General features: G+C 44.6%; 1 protein-coding gene across 7 annotated transcripts in view; it reads right to left on the reverse strand.

The window, feature by feature from the left end:
• Positions 1 to 17066, reverse strand: part of CCDC125 (coiled-coil domain containing 125) — a 53104-nt gene that overhangs the window by 5682 nt on the left and 30356 nt on the right. For all 7 annotated transcript variants that reach the window (XM_010380221.2, XM_010380223.2, XM_030927569.1 and 4 more), the window contains 3 exons: positions 13679 to 13794; positions 9453 to 9560; positions 6809 to 6983 (listed from right to left, as the gene is read on the reverse strand). In XM_010380221.2, the coding sequence (XP_010378523.1) occupies positions 6809 to 6983; positions 9453 to 9560; positions 13679 to 13794 (399 nt within the window). The remainder of the gene's footprint in view (positions 1 to 6808; positions 6984 to 9452; positions 9561 to 13678; positions 13795 to 17066) is intronic.

Genomic DNA, 17066 nt, shown 5'->3' on the forward strand with positions numbered 1-17066 from the left:
TGCAGAAGGCACAAAATCTCAGATTGTACAAGGAACATTTCAAGAATGTTTTTGGAATATTCTCCAAAAGTGGTTTACCGGCAAACTGAGAGCAGATGAGGGGAGATCCCCTTCCCACCAATCCTGACAGACTACAGTGACGAGGGTGGCCCTGACCCCTTCCATGAGGAGCTGTGGCAAACAGAAGTCAGAGAAACTGACACTTTGATGAGTGGATGAATCTGTGTCCCTATTTTCAGTCTAAAAAAAGCAATAGCTCCGTGTGATGGCTCAAGCTGGTAGCCTGGAGGACTGCTTAAGCCCAGGAGTTTAAGACCAAAAAAAAAAAAAAACTCCAAAAGCAAAAAACGAAGAAAGAAAGAAGTATGCTTATAAACTACTTCTGAAAACTTGTCTAAACTGCCATATCAAAAAGAAAGTTGATATTAAAAGTGTTACTAAACATAAAAATAATCTGTATTACCCCGCACCTCTTCAGATTACTGAAATATACCAATAAAATGAATTAAAGTCTTGTCACTGAGAAGGAACTACCGAAACTTGTATAGATGTATAAAAGCTGTGAGAGATTAATCTTTTTTTTTTTTTTTTTGAGACGGAGTTTCGCTCTTGTCTCCCAGGTTGGAGTGCAATGGCGCAATCTTGGCTCACTACAACCTCTGCCTCCTGGGTTCAAACGTTTCTCCTGCCTCAGCCTCCCAAGTAGCTGGGATTACAGGCTTGTGCCACCACACCCAGCTAATTTTGTATTTTAGTAGAGACGGGGTTTCTTCATGTTGGTCAGGCTGGTCTCAAACTCCCGACCTCAGATGATCCGCCCGCCTCGGCCTCCCAAAGTGCTGGGATTACAGGTGTGAGCCATCGCCCCTGGCCATCAATTGTTTTTTGAGACAGGGTCTTGCTCCACCACCCAGGCTGGACTGCAGTGGTGGGATCATGACTCTCTGCAGCCTCAGCCTCCCAGGCTCAAGCGATCCTCCCACTTCAGCCTCCCTAGTAGCTGGGACCATAGGTATATACCACCATACTTGGCTAATTTTTTTTTTTTTTTTTTTTTTTAATACAGACAGGGTCTCCCTATGTTGCCCAGGCTGGTCTCAAACTCCTGAGCTCAAGCAATCCTCCTGCCTCAGGCTCCCAAAGCGCTGGGATTACAGGCATGAGCCACCATGCCTGGCCTAAATCAATTATTTAAAATTCTGCCTTCAGTCTCTCTCAGTGCCTTACTGGAACTCAAATATTGGTAGCAATACCCCTCTGAATTGTAATTTTTGTGGGAATCTTCCTCAGGTTTGTCAATAGCTGAGTGTGATATTGTAATATAAGAAATATATATTTGGTCTTTGCCCTCAGTTCCTGACATAGAACTCCTAAAATCCTAGTAGATAGGGGTGTTAGGTGAATTTTTTCTCAGAGTTGGTCTTTGACCCCAGTTCCTAACACACAATTCCTAAGAGTGTAATTTCTTGAGTGCTAGGAGCATCTGACACGGAGCCCCTAAATCCCTTGGTATTTCCTGGGTAATAGGAGCATCTTTTGTTCTAATGAGGCTCTTGGTGGGCTCCTGGATAGCCTCAGGATGGGGGCTGGTTGTCAGGGGAACCAATCTTGTGATTAGAAAGCTGGAACTGTAATCCCATCACTTTGGGAGGCCGAGGCGGGTGGATCACAAGATTAGGAGATCGAGACCATCCTGGCTAACACAGTGAAAACCCGTCTCTACTAAAAATACAAAAAACTAGCCGGGCGAGGTGGCAGGCGCCTGTAGTCCCAGCTACTCGGGAGGCTGAGGCAGGAGAATGGCGTAAACCCGGGAGGCGGAGCTTGCAGTGAGCCGAGATCGCGCCACTGCACTCCAGCCTGGGCCACAGAGCGAGACTCCGTCTCAAAAAAAAGAAAAAAAGAAAGAAAGCTGGAACTTTCAGCCCCAGTCCCCAAACTCCAGGGAAGAGAGAGGGGCTGAAGGTTGAGCTGATCACCAACGGCCAATGATGTACCATGTCCCCGTAATGAAGCCTCCATAGAAACCCAAAAGGGTCTGGGGAGCTTCCAGAAAGCTGAGCATGTGAGGTTCCTGAGGGGTGGTGCACCAGAGACAGCATCCCTTCCCACCTGCCTTGCCCCGTCCATATCTTCATCCAGCTGTTCATCTTCATCCTTTGTAAGATCATTTATAATAAACTGGTAAACGGAAGTGGTTCCCGGAGTTCTGTGAGGAGTCCTAGCAAATCAGTGGAGCCTGAGGAGGGCGACATGGGAATTCCAGTGTACATACAGCCAGTCAGTCAGGAGCGGCGGAGACAACCCCATGCTTTTGACTGGCATTTGGAGTGCAGGCCACCTTGTGGGACTGAGCCTCTAACCTACGGGATGTGACTGTAACTCCAGGTGGACAGTGGGAGAATTGAGGAAAATGATAGGACACCCAGCTGGTGTGTGGGGAATCCCCCACCCTCAACATCTGGTGTCAGAAGCACTGAGCTGAGTGGTGAGTGCTGTGTGAACAGGAAAACACTTTGGTTTCTCCTGTCTCTGACACTGAGAAAGTCAGGAATTATGGAACATCAAATGAACATATTCTCAAGTGCTGAAATGAGTATGAATCTAGCTCCTGAGAAAAATGCAGCTTTGTCTATGCTGCACTATCCTAATGGCCAAGCTCCACGCAGGGTTGCAGGCCTTGCATGCAGGTGACAGGGTCTGACTGGTTTTCATAAGACTAAGATGACTTTAACCCTGACTTTCCCCTTTGTCTCTTCTTTTTCTTTTTCTTTTTCTTTTTTTTTTTTTTTGAGAGGGAGTCTCACTCCGTCACCCAGGCTGGAGTGCGGTGGCGCAATCTTGGCTCACTGCAAGCTCCGCCTCCCAGGTTCACGCCATTCTCCTGCCTCAGCCTCCCGAGTAACTGGGACTACAGGCGCCCGCCATCATGGCCAGCTAATTTTTTGTATTTTCTTAGTAGAGACGGGGCTTCACCATGTTAGCCAGAATGGTCTCGATCTCCTGACCTCATGATCTGCCGGTCTCGGCCTCCCAAAGTGCTCGGATTATAGGCGTGAGCTACCGTGCCTGGCCTGTCTCTTCTTTTTCCCATCACTTTTCTTTCCACTTCTATCAAAACAAACAAATATTTACAATCTGACTTTCTAAGAAGATCTGCCCTCAATTAGCACAAAACACCAGGGCTGTCCTCAAAGAGGAGTTTACAATCCACCTGCTATCAAGGGCTTGAGAGGAGGTGTCTGAGGAAGATTATCTACACATAGATGTGGTCCATATTCTTAGTGTTTTCCACTGATTCCTAAAAGGCTAAATACACAGACCATGTTAGCTTTTTCCCTGGCAAAATCACCTACCCTGGGTTGAACATTAAAGTTGCACCATCAGCTTTTATCAAGAGATTATTATAGAAAATGACCATATTATCTAAATACATTATTTTGCATTTATTATAAGACACTGTTGGCCAGGTGCAATGGATCACATCTATAATCCCAGCATTTTGGGTGGCCGAGGAGGGAGGACCACTTGAACCCAGGAGTTTGAGACCAGCCTGGGTAACATAGTGAGACCTCATCTCTACAAACAAATACAACATTTAGCCTAGCATGGTGGCACATGCCTATAGTCCCAGCTGCTAGGGAGGCTGGGGTGGGAGGATTGCTTGAGCCCATGAGGTAGAGGCTGCAGGGAGTCATGATCACACCACTGCACTCCAGCCTGGGCAACAGGGCAAGATCCTGTCTAAAAAAAAAAGAAAAAAGCTAAAAGATTGTTGGCAATTTAGCCATTATATTTTCTCAAAAGTTTCATGTCAGAAAACATTTTTAGAAATTAATTTCAGGATAATATGAATGATTTTCTCAGAATGAGTGTTATAAAACATTATATTTTCCTGTTTTGCCCTGGCTTCCATCTAATGAACACTCCAAACATGTAGCTTCTATGATCTGCTTTTCCCTACTCTGTAGTTCTGATTTACTGCTTCTATTTCTATCATCCCTCTGCATCACTTCTTACCCTTTTCAGCAAAGAAAAAGAGGAAAGCTTAGTTTACGAAACCAAAATTCGTAACAGCTGACTCCTACACGATTAGTAATATATACTGTTTGAAAAGAAATATTTCAAACAAAATGGCTATCTACTATAAAGATTTCATTTTATGATGATGATGATTATTATTTTTTGAGATACAGTCTCTTGCTCTGTCACCCAGGCTGGAGTACAGTGGCGCGATCTTGGCTCACTGCAACCTCCGTCTCCCAGGTTCAAGTGATTCTCCTGCCTCAGCTTCCCGAGTAGCTGGGATTACAGGTGAGTGCCATCATGCCCAGCTAATTTTTGTATTATTTATTTATTTATTTATTTATTTATTTTGAGACAGAGTCTCACTCTGTCGCCCAGGCTGGAGTGAAGTGGCATGATCTTGGCTCACTGCAAGCTCTGTCTCCCGGGTTCACACCATTCTCCTGCCTCAGCCTCCCATGTAGCTGGAGCTAAAGGTGCCTGCCACCATGCCCGGCTAATTTTTTGTACTTTTAGTAGAGACAGAGTTTCACCGTGTTAGTCAGGATGGTCTCTATCTCCTGGCCTCGTGATCCACCCGCCTCGCCCTCCCAAGTGCTGGGATTACAGGTGTAAGCTACCGCGCCCGGCCTAATTTTTGTATTTTTAGTAGAGATGGGGTTTCTCCATGTTGGCCAGGCTGGTCTCGAACTCCTGACCTCAGGTAATCTGCCCGTCTCAGCCTGCCAAACTGCTGGGATTACAGGTGTGAGCCACCGCGCAAGGCCAGGTTTCTTTTTTTATTTTTATTTTTTTGAGACAGTTTTGCTCTTTTCCCCAGGCTGGAGTGCAGTGGTGCAATCTTGGCTCACCACAACCTCCACTTGCCAGGTTCAAGCGATTCTCCTGCCTCAGCCTCCCAAGTAGCTGGGACTACAGGCACCTGCCACCACACCCAGCTAATTTTTGTATTTTTAGTAGAGGCAGGGTTTCACCATGTTGGCCGGGCGGGTCTCAAACTCCTGACCTCAAATGATCCACCCACTTCAGCCTCCCAAAGTTCTGCTGTGAGCCACCGCGCCCGGCCAGGTTTCATTTTAAATATTTTCTATGATGGTGTTCCCTTAAGATCATTTTAAATATTACAATATATGTATTAGTCTTTCTAAATTCACCTGAATATAAGAGATATTAGAATTAGAATTATAGATCTGACAGATAAGAAAATATTTAGAAATACAGTCATCCTAGAATTTTTCTACAAAACATTTAAAATTCTTATAAACTTCACTTGACTCTTTCTCAACTGATAAATGGTTTCAAATTATAATTTGACATTTTAAATTGAAGCAATATGAATTCTACAGAATATTGATAAATAAAAATTGATATCAACTAAGAGAAACTAAGATTTCTAAAAAATAACAGCTACTTTGTTTATACTGGAAGATCTACTTCATTTCTCTCATGCTATTTTAATATATTTTTTAATAAACGGATATAATAATACTCAATTGATCATTAACTTTTTTTTTTTTGAGACGGAGTCTCATCATGCCAGTGCAGTGGCATGATCTCAGCTCACTGCAACCTCTGCCTCCTGGGTTCAAGTGATTCTCCTGCCTCAGCCTCCTGAGCAGCTGGGATTATAGGCGTGTGCTACCACGCCCGGCTAATTTTTGTGTTGTTAGTAGAGATGGAGTTTTGCCATGTTGGCCAGGCTGTTCTTGAACTCCTGACCTCAGGTGATCCACCCTCCTCGGCCTCTCAAAGTGCTGGGATTACAGACATGAGCTACCGCACCCGGCCTGGCCATAAACTTTTGATGGGCTCATGAACCAAAACCTAAACCTAAATTTCTGCTTCATTTTTTCTTTTTTTTTTTTTTTTTTGAGACGGAGTCTTGCTCTGTCGCCTGGGCTGGAGTGCAGTGGCTGGATCTCAGCTCACTGCAAGCCCATAAACTTTTGATGGGCTCATGAACCAAAACCTAAACCTAAATTTCTGCTTCATTTTTTCTTTCTTTTTTTTTTTTTTGAGACGGAGTCTTGCTCTGTCGCCTGGGCTGGAGTGCAGCGGCTGGATCTCAGCTCACTGCAAGCTCCGCCTCCCGGGTTTACGCCATTCTCCTGCCTCAGCCTCCCGAGTAGCTGGGACTTACAGGCGCCCGCCACTTCGCCCGGCTAGTTTTTTGTATTTTTAGTAGAGACGGGGTTTCACCGTGTTAGCCAGGATGGTCTCGATCTCCTGACCTCGTGATCCGCCCGTCTCGGCCTCCCAAAGTGCTGGGATTACAGGCTTGAGCCACCACGCCCGGCCTCTGCTTCATTTTTTCTAAGAATATTTTATTAATTTGTCCAACCTAAGGTTTTTCCTGTATTCCTCAATTTCATTCTCAGAAGCATACATTTCAATAAAGTTTAATTAGATAGATCCATTTAATGTCATGTTTCAATGACATTTTTCACATTACTTCCTTCTTGGCAGTCTGCCTTTAATCACCAAGCACTTTTATTATAAAGTTTTTCCACTAAACATGGTCTTATTTAAATGAAACAGAAGAGTACTAGAAAAGGGATATTCCTATTATGTTATGGTTTGTGGATTCCAATAGTTCATCTACACATGTAATATCCAATGACTCCTTTTTTTTCATAGTTGCTAAATATTTAAGTAAACCACAACCATATGTGAAGTTTCAATTATATTTGCCCACACTGGATTAAGTGTGCTTTATCAACTTGTATTATAAACAAAACAACTGAAATTACACCTACTTATTGCCATTATAATTCATAGTTACCATCCTCTTTAAGGTGCTTCCAATTCATCCATTTTGTTGCTTTTTTACACACGTTAGCCATTTGTGTCAATTGTAGTGCCTGGTCATTTTTCCTCATTAATTGTTGCTCAAATGCAATTCTGAAAGCATCTGCCATCACGTAAGCTTCTTCTTTACTCTTCTGCAAAAGTTCCAACTGGTTTTGAAAGAAAGTTTGGGAGGTGTTAGAGACAAAACCAGAACAATTCTTGCTGAATCAAATTAACACACACAATCTCCCTGCCTAGCACTGGTCTATTGCCTGTGTTTGATCTAGTTTATCTGCTTACACTAATTAATACTTGCTACTTCTGCAGTAGCAGTTTACTCTGATCCAGACGATCAGCAGTTTCCCTTGTGATGCCTGTCAACTGCCTGGTAATCTAACCCCTGGACCTCACTACCCCACGCAGGCCCTGTGTGTGTGTCCTGCTCAAGTCCTGGGAGAAAGGGCCCAGTATGAAAGATAGGAGGATGCCAAAGGCTGCATTTCAACTCAGCTTTGGCCATTCCAGACCACAACACTGAAAATAATGATGAATACTACCTTTCAAATACTTCTCATAGATGACCTTGACTTTGATCAATGTCATCTCATGTTTTCCTTTTTCTTTTCTTGTTCCTTTTTCTTCTTCTCCTTCTCCTTCTCCTTCTTCTTTTTTTTTTTTTTAATGGAGACTCACTTTGTCACCCAGGCTGGAGTACAGTGTCGTGATCTCAGCTCACTACAACCTCCGCCTCCTGGGTTCAAGCAATTCTCCTGCCTCAGCCTCCTGAGGAGCTGGGACTACAGGCACATGTTGCCACGCCTGGCTAATTTTTTGTATTTTAGTAGAGATGGGGTTTCACTGTGTTGCCCAGGCTGGTCTCGAACTCCTGAGCTCAGGCAATCCGCCTGCCTCGGCCTCCCAAAGTGCTGGGTTTACAGGCATGAGCCACTGCGCCCCGCCTTTCTTTTTTGTTTTTGAGACAGGCTCTCTCACTCTGTCACCCAGGCTAGAGTGCAGTGGTGTAAACATGGCTCACTGTAACTGTGACGTCTTAGGCTCAAGTGATTCTCCCACCTCAGCCTCCCAAAGTGCTGGGATTACAGGCATAACCCATTGTCCCCTCATGCTTTTCTTAATGAATGGCTACTGTCCAACTGTTGACTTTCCTATATACTTTAAAGACTTTATTTTGGGCGGGTGTGGTGCCTCATACCTGTAATCCCAGCACTTTGGGAGGCTGAGGCAGGCGGATCATGAGGTCAGGAGTTCAAGACCAGCCTGGCCAACATAGTGAAAGCCCGTCTCTACTAAAAATACAAAAATTAGCCAGGAGTGGTGGCAGGCGCCTGTAATCCCAGCTACTCAGGAGCCTGAGACAGAGAATCACTTGAACCCAGGAGGCGGAGGTTGCAGTGAGCTGAGACTGCACCACTACATTCCAGCCTGGGTGACAGAGCGAGACTCTGTCTCAAAAAAAAAACAAAAAAACAAAAAAAACACTTTAATTTTTAAAAATTTAATTGTGTCCTATTTTATTCTATTTTAAGTTCTGGGATACAGGTGCAGGATGCAGGTTTGTTACCTAGGTAAACGCGTGCCATGGTGGTTTGCCACACCTAAGGACTTTAAATTCCATACCTTCAATAAAGGTAAAACATTTTAGAATTATGGTCCATGTACTACTGTATTTGTAAGTAAAGACCAAATATAATGGCAGCTATCATTTGAATTAATGTCTGGCATGTTCCTGGTGCTGTGCTAAACATGTTATGTCTATTTCCTCACAACAACCATCCAAGGTAGTTATTACCCTCCACTTAACATAGTAGGAAAACTGAGACCTACCCTGTCCAAAGCCACACAGCTACTAAATGGTGGAACAAAGATGCAAACTTAGGTCTGGCTGGTACAAATGTTCCTTTCACTGTGCCTTGCTGCTGCTGTTCAAATACACTCCATGCTTATCTCTCCATTAATCAGTGTTGCTGATCCTAGTGATTTTAAGCATAAATGTACATTTTCCTTCTATTATATAGTAATTTTAGGGCCATGTACAGATGAGAACAATATAAATTTTAGTAATATTAATTATACACTTAGGCAAACAACTTTAAGCTTCAAATATCATGCCAAATACTTTTTTTTTTTTTTGGAGAAGGAGTTTCGCTCTTGTTGCCTAGGCTGGAGTGCAGTGGTGCAATCTCGGCTCACTGCAACCTTTGCCTCCCCAGTTCAAGGGATTCTCCTGCCTCAGCCTCCCAAGTAGCTGGGTTTACAGGTGCCTGCCAACATGCCTGGCTAATTTTTTGTGTTTTTAGTAGAGACGTGGTTTCACCATGTTGGCCAGGCTGGTCTTAAACTCCTGACCTCAGGTGATCTGCCTGCCTTAGCCTCCCAAAGTGCTGGGATTACAGGCGTGAGCCCCTGCACCCTGTCCCAAGCACTATTAATATTTGTATTTTGGAACCAGGTAAACAAAATCCAGTTAATAAGTTGATGCTATCACATAAAAACTAAGCGTAAGCTCCATAGTCAATAACTACTAAAACGAAGTTAATTATTGCAAACATGCCCATTTATTCTGCTATTAACAGAGAAACAAAACTAAAGCTTTTGCTGTTGTGATAATGCAATACCTCTTGTTTGAGCTGAAGAAGCAGTTTCCGAGTGGACGCTGCCATTCTGGCACAAGAACAGGGGTTCCCTCTGGGCCCATGACAAAGGCAGGCTCCGAGGACTGCAAGCTTTAAATTGAAAAACATTGCTCCTGTTACTAAGTGTCGCACTGTTTTAGGTGCACACAAACACAGAGGCATTTATGCACATACTCATGCACACTACTACTCAGGCATCTGATCCAAAAAAACTGGAAAGAAAAATAGAAGAAAGCTGAGACTGGAATCTTAGAACACAAATGGAAATTAACTACAAACAATGAAAAGAATGTCATGACTTGGAACACAAAAGGGAATTTTACTTTCCTTCATCTCACTCTTAAAACCTTTAATCCTGGCACCACTATCCTATAGGTCTGAGTCCTTGGCAGGAGTTTAGCCTAACAATATGGTTAACACTAACATCCACAGCCCACCTTTCCTGTGACAGTGTGGCCCTGATGCCCGGCATTCACTACTGCCAGTTTCCTCTAAGGAGAGTCATTTACTCAGAAATGACAAGGGAATTTTAATATATCAATGAGAAAAACAGTCATCCCTCCACTCCTAAAAAAATTTTTAAAAATATGATTGATTCCTGTGTAAAAGAATAGAACTTTAGCACCATCCAAACTTATGCCAAGGATGAAGTTAAGCCCTGGAGATTGAGTCAGGCAGCATGTCTGAAATTCTGCTTCTAGATTAGAGAGTAACCCTCTTCCTTGTTGCTCTTGTTCTGTAAATGAGGAGGAGAGACCAGAGACCAGACCTTTCTGCTTCCATCACTGACCTCTGTTATAGATTAGCTGTCTTATTTTCCTATACCTAACTCAGACTAGATGACTTTCAAAAGCACCCCAGGGCTGTTACATTTTCAGTGTGGAATGTTAAATATACCTTCCCCAAAAGAAAACAATCACCTCAACTAATAAGATCTCTGTAACTATGCACTAAACCATACCATCAAAAGATGTTGGAATTCTGTTAAACTTCCCTAAACATTGTCCATATAAGTCAGCCCAAACTTCTACACTTTAGAACACCGAGTTTTTGTTTTTTTCTTTTTTTTTGAGACAGAGTCTCGCTCTGTCACCGAGGCTGGAGTGCAGTGGCGCACTCTCGGCTCACTGCAAGCTCCACCTCCCGGGTTCACACCATTGTCCTGGCTCAGCCTCCCAAGTAGCTGGGACTACAGGCCCCTGCCACCATGCTCGGTGAATTTTTTTAGTAGAGACGGGGTTTCACCTTGTTAGCCAGGATGGTCTTGATCTCCCGACCTCGTGATCTGCCTACCTTGGCCTCGCAAAGTGCTGGGATTACAGGCGTGAGCCACCGCGCCCGGCCGAAAACACTGACTTCTTTGGAATCTGTGCCTCCCTGGGTGATCCAACCTCAACTTTTGTGCTTGAATAAACTCTTTAAACTAGATTCTGGCCAGGCGTGGTGGCTCATGCCTGTAATCCCAGCACTTTGGCAAGCCAAGGCAGGTGGATGACCTGAGGTCAGGAATTCGACACCAGCCTGACCAACATGGTGAAACCCCATCTCTACTGAAAATACAAAAACTAGTCAGTCGTGGTGGCTCATGCCTGTAATCCCAGCTACTTGGGAGGCTGAGGCAGGAGAATCGCTTGAACCCGGGAAGTGGAGGTTGCAGTGAGCTGAGATTGTACCATTGTACTCCAGCCTGGGCAACAGAGCAAGACTCCGTCTCAAACAGAAAACTAACCACAAATACTTTCCCAACATATTCCAGTATGTACCAATTTCACAGGGGCATCTATACAACATAGTGCACCATATGTTTTATTTTATTCTTCTTTATTTTTGAGACGGAATCTCGCTCTGTCACCTAGGCTGGAGTGCAGTGGTGCAATCTCAGCTCCCTGCACCTTCTGCCTCCCAAGTTCGAGCAGAGATTATAGGCATGTGCCAACATACCCAGCTAATTTTTTTTTTTTTTTTTTTTTTTTTTTTTTGTATTTTTAGTAGAGACAGGGTTTCACCATGGTGGTCAGGCTGGTCTCGAATTCCTGACCTCAAATGATCCACCTGCCTCAGCCTCCCAAAATGCTGGGATTATAGGTATGAGCCACTGCAGTCAGCCTGTGCCATATTTATTTACTTATTTATTTATTTTTTTTGAGATGGAGTTTTGCTCTTGTTGCCCAGGCTGGAGTACAATGGCGTGATCAAGGCTCACCGCAACCTCAGTCTCCCAGGTTCAAGCAATTCTCCTGCCTCAGCCTCCCAAGTAGCTGGGATTAAAGGCATGTGCCACCACGCCAGGCTAATTTTGTATTTTTAGTGAAGACGGGGTTTCTCCATGTTGGTCAGGCTGGTCTCAAACTCCTGACCTCAGGTGATCCGCCTGCCTCTGCCTCCCAAAGTGCTGGGATTACAGGCATGAGCCACTGCGCCCGGCCCATATATTTTAAAGTTACATATGGGCTAGGTGTGGTGGCTCACACCTGTAATCCCAGCACTTTGGGAGGCAGAGGCAGGCAGATAGCTTGAGCCCAGGAGTTCGAGACCAGCCTGGGCAACATGAGACCTTGTCTCTACAAAAAAAAAGAAAAAAAATTAGCTGGGTGTGATAGTGGTGTGCACCCGTAGTCCCAGCTACTTGGGAGGCTGAGGTCAGAGGATCACTTGAGCCCACGAGGTCTAAGCTGCAGAGAGCTATGATTGTGCCACTGTACTCCAGCCTGAGCTACAGAGTGAGGCCCTGTCTCAAAAACAAAACCAAACCAAAAAAAAAAAAAAAAAAATTAAAGTTTTGTGTGGAATTTACTATAAAATTGTTGTCTAAGCATCTTCCCGTTGCTGTACATTTCACATGGATGAGCTGACATAAAATATAATCCTATTTTAGAGGCTTTTCAGAGAGTAAAATTCCACTGCCTCCCTTAGTATAAAGGCCATTTCGGAACATTCTTTCTCACATCAACGATAACCGTGAAGCACGGGGTGAGCTTTCAGTTGAGCTGAATGTACAAATGGTGGATCTGTGGCAGAAAGGTCTTTTCCCTTTTCATTTTCCTACTCCTGATAACCGCCCATGCCTAAGTTGCCAAAAGCAACCAAGACCTGGGAAGGGCTAATATAAATCGCGACAGGCTTCGGCCAGGACCCCTGACTCCCAGTGCTACTTCTTACCTCAGTGCTCCCTCATCAGCTGGGTCAGGGCCCTTGTTCCTGTCTAGCTGGAGGTAAGGCTGGCCCGCAGTCTACTCAAGAGTATCATAAAACAGCCTGTCCCTAAACTTTCTTTAAGCTGTTTCTTGTATTTTTCCTTTTTGCTATTACACTAGTTTTCCACCCATGGCAGCAGAGCATGGTGCTCAAAAGCACAGACTCTAAGCTCAGTCTACAGGCTGCAAATCCCAGCTCCACGACATACTAGCTGTGTGACCCCAGGCAAATTACTTAACCCCTCAATGCCTCTGTTACCTCATTTGTGAAGTGGGGATTATAACAGTACCCACTTTATGGGGTAGTTGTGTGGACTAAATATATCAACGTATGTAAAGCACTTAGAACATCTTCTAAACTTGTTCAGGACTTTGCAGGTATTTGCTATTATTATTACCAATTTTCCTAAGTTCTACAATGAGTGCATGGCTGCCCCCTCTCACTCTACTGCTCCATTATTTTTGTTGAGTCCCAGGCCCCTTCTGACCTCATTAGCCAAACTCCCACATTGCCAGCCATTGGCATTGCACCAGCAGATTTTTATTCTGAACCTGGCTTTACCACAGATTGACCTTGCCACCTCAGGAAAGTAACTGAACTAATTTGAGCCTTAGTTTCCTCTTCTCTAAAATGGGGATAATACCTGCTTTGCAGCCCTCACAAGACTCCGATGAAGATCAGATACAACAATGTGTACGAAAGCACTCAAATGGTAAGCCCCGACCCAGGTGTGAGACATTACCAACACGGCTTCTGCTAGAACCATAAAGATAAGAAATAAACGGGGCAGAAGTGGCCAGCACATTCCCTCATGTCTAACAATGTCCTGTATGAAGGGCATGGAACCAGCAAGATTGGAAGAGCCGACCTGGGCAAACCCAGGGGCCTCTCTCACTCTCATCCTCAAATTGCTAATATGTGCTATCCTAGAACGTGTACACAAGGGCAATGGGGCAAAGAAAAGGAAAGTAGAAAATGTCCCTTCTGTTCAGCTTTTCCACATGCTTACCTACCTCAAGACCTGAAGCCTCTGCAAAGTCACTTTTATCACAGCACATGTTTTCCTGAGCCATCTTCTGCTGTTTGATATCAAGCATGGCAAGGGCCTCCAAATACTGTTGATTCAAAACTAGGAAGGGCCATATGAGAAAATATTCATTATGAAGCCTAACTCCAGCCTCATCCAATCTAGTTACCCCAACATCACATACTCATTTCGTACAAGCAATACACTACCCACCAGATCTGGCTCCATTCAGAAAACCTATCTGATAGAATAGTGAGTATCATATAAGATCATATATATGTAATACTAGATGAGATGATGTCATTTCCATTTATGGAAAAGCATCTTAACTTTGCAACTGAAGTCAGATTCCTATTTCCTCTTGGAAAATTTGTAGGATTTTCCAAAAGGGAATGTGTAAAAGCAAATTATTCAGAGACTTTATGGTTAGTGAGAAAACTGGATGGTGAGATCTCATATATTGTATTCATGTCAAACGTATCAGCTATCCAAGCCAAGCTCTATCAGGTTTTTATATTAGGAGTTTTCACAAGAAGATCTCAAACCAAACATTTAAAACAAGAGGGGTCCTGCTGTCTACTGGAGAGCAGAAAACAGAGTCTTTTCCCTGTCACTGCAGGGTAGAGTGTTAGGACAGAAGGGGAGGACTTGTGATTGTGAGCAGCTTCTGTCCTGAACTTATCTAACACAGGAGACATCCTTATCAGCTGGAGTCCCTGGTGCTGAGAAGCACCAGCTGTGTGTGCAGATTTCAGCTGGAGGCATTTATACGACTCAGCTAAGACACAGCATAAAGTGCCGCTCTCAGCCCCAGGGCCTAATTTAGAGCTTTTTTTGTCCTTTTCTTCTTTTTTTCCTTTCTTTTCTTTGTTTGAGAGACAGGGTCTTGCTCTGTCACCCAGGCTGGAGTGCAGTGGTCCAATCATAGCTCACTGCAACTTCAAATTCCTGGGCTCCAGGGATCCTCTCACCTTCACCTCCCAAGCAGCCAGGAAGTTGCAGTGAGGCGAGATTGCACCACTGCACTCCAGCCTGGGCGACAGAGCAAGACTCCCTCTTAAAAAAAAAAGCCAGGTGCATGCTACCATGCCTGGCTAATTTTTGTTTATTTTTTGTAGAGGAGAAGTCTTGTTATGTTACCCAAGTTGGTCTCAGACTCCTGGCCTCAAGCAATCCTCTCCCTTTGGCTTCCCATAGCACTGGCATTACAGGCATGAGCAACAGCACCTGGCTTGTGTTTTGTCCTCTTCAAGCCACCTCTTTAATTTCTGCTAAGAAGAAAGAACTAGCCTCTTCTCTAAATTTTTAGGGCTGGATGCAGGGGCTCACACCTGTGATCCCAGCACTTTCGGAGGCAAAGGTGGGAGGATTGCTTGAGCCCAGGAGTTGAGCCCTCACAAAGTGAGGCACCCCCATCTCTACAAAATTTTTTTTTAAATGTTGCACTTTGGGAGGCTGAGGCAGGCGGATCACCTGAGGTCAGGAGTTCAAGACCAGCCTGGTCAACATGGTGAAACCCCGTCACTACAAAAAGACAAAAATATTAGCTGGGCATGATGGCAGGTGCCTATAATCCCAGCTACGCAGGAGGCCAAGGTGGAAGAATCACTTGAACCTAGGAGGAGGTTGCAGTGAGGTGAGACTGCACCACTGCACTCCAGCCTGGGTGACAGAGTGAGACTCCATCTAAAAAATATATATATATATATATATATATAATCTGGGCATGGTGTTGGGTGTCTGCAATCCCAGCTACTCAGGAAGTGGAGGCAGGAGAATCACTTGAACCTGGGAGGCGGAGGTCATAGTGAGCTGAGATTGTGCCACTGCACTCCAATCTGGGTGACAGAGTGAGATTCTGTCTCAAAATAATAATAATAATATTTTTAATTAGCTGGACATGGTGGAACATGCCTGTAGTACCAGCAGCTTGGGAGGCTGAGGTGGGAGGATCTCTTGAGCCCAGAAAGTGAAGGGTGCAGTGAACTGAGATTGGGTCACTGCACTCCAAACCAGGCAACACAGCAAGATCCTGTGTGAAAATAAATAAATAAATAAATAAAATATGTAAAAAGTTAACATCACGTCAGACACAGTGACTCATGCCTGTAATCCAAGCACTTTGGGAGGCCAAGGTGGGTGGATCATTTGATGTCAGGAGTTTGAGACCAGCCTGGCCAACATGGTGAAACCCTGCCTCTACTAAATATACAAAAATTAGCCAGGCGTGGTGGTGGCCACCTGTAGTCCCAGCTACTCGGGAGGCTGAGGCAGGAGGATCGCTTGAACCGGGAGGTGGAGGTTGCAGTAAGTTGAGATGGCGCCACTGCACTCCAGCCTGGGCAACAGAGTGAGACTCTGTCCCCCCCCCAAAAAAAGGCCAGGTGCAGTGGCTCACGCCTGTAATCCTAGCACTTTGGGAGGCCGAGGCGGGCGGATCATGAGGTCAGGAGATTGAGACCATCCTGGCCAAAATGGTGAAACACCCATCTCTACTAAAAAATACAAAAATTAGCTGGGCGTGGTGGCGTGCACCTATAATCCCAGCTATTCAGGAGGCTGAGGCACAAGAACTGCTTGAACCCAGGAGGTGGAGGTTGCAGTGAGCCAAGATTGCACCACTGCACTCCAGCCTGGCGACAGAGTGAGACTCCGTTTCAAAAAAAAACAAAAAGTTAACATCAAATATCTTAGTATCCTGGCATCAACTTTCATCATAAGGTAGATCATTATATAAGAGATATACAACATACAAATTATACACACACACATATATATATATCATTTCTACTTAGGTTCTTCAAATACCAGGTGCTCTACCATTTTGCTTCAAGTGAAAACTAAATAAAAAGGAGAAAATGGGGAGAAATTGCTTAATGGGTATGAGATTTCACTTTGGAGTACTGGAACTGTCTGGAACTAGAAAGAGGTGGTGGTTAGGCAACTTTGTGAATGCCACTGAATTGCTGACTTATTTTCTTGAGACAGAGTTTCCCTCTGTCACCCAAGCTGCAGTGCAGTGGCACAATCATGGCTCACTGCAGCCTCAACCTCCTGGGCTCCAGCAATCCTTCCACTTCAGCCTCCCAAGTAGCTGGGACTACAGGCCAGTGCCACCACATCTGGCTAATTTTGGTTTTTCTGTTGTTGCTTGTTCGTTTTTTGTTGCTGTTGTTGTTCTTTTGAGACGGAGTCTCGCTGTGTTGCCCAGGCTGGAGTGCAGTGGCACAGTCACGGCTCACTGCAAGCTCCGCCTCCCAGGTTCATGTCATCCTCCTGCCTCAGCCTCCCGAGTAGCTGGGACTACAGGTGCCCACCACTATGCCCAGCTAATTTTTTGTATTTTTAGCGGAGACAGGGTTTCACTGTGTTAG

The sequence above is a fragment of the Rhinopithecus roxellana genome, chromosome 3 (assembly GCF_007565055.1).
Source record: "Rhinopithecus roxellana isolate Shanxi Qingling chromosome 3, ASM756505v1, whole genome shotgun sequence".
Taxonomy (NCBI): domain Eukaryota; kingdom Metazoa; phylum Chordata; class Mammalia; order Primates; family Cercopithecidae; genus Rhinopithecus; species Rhinopithecus roxellana.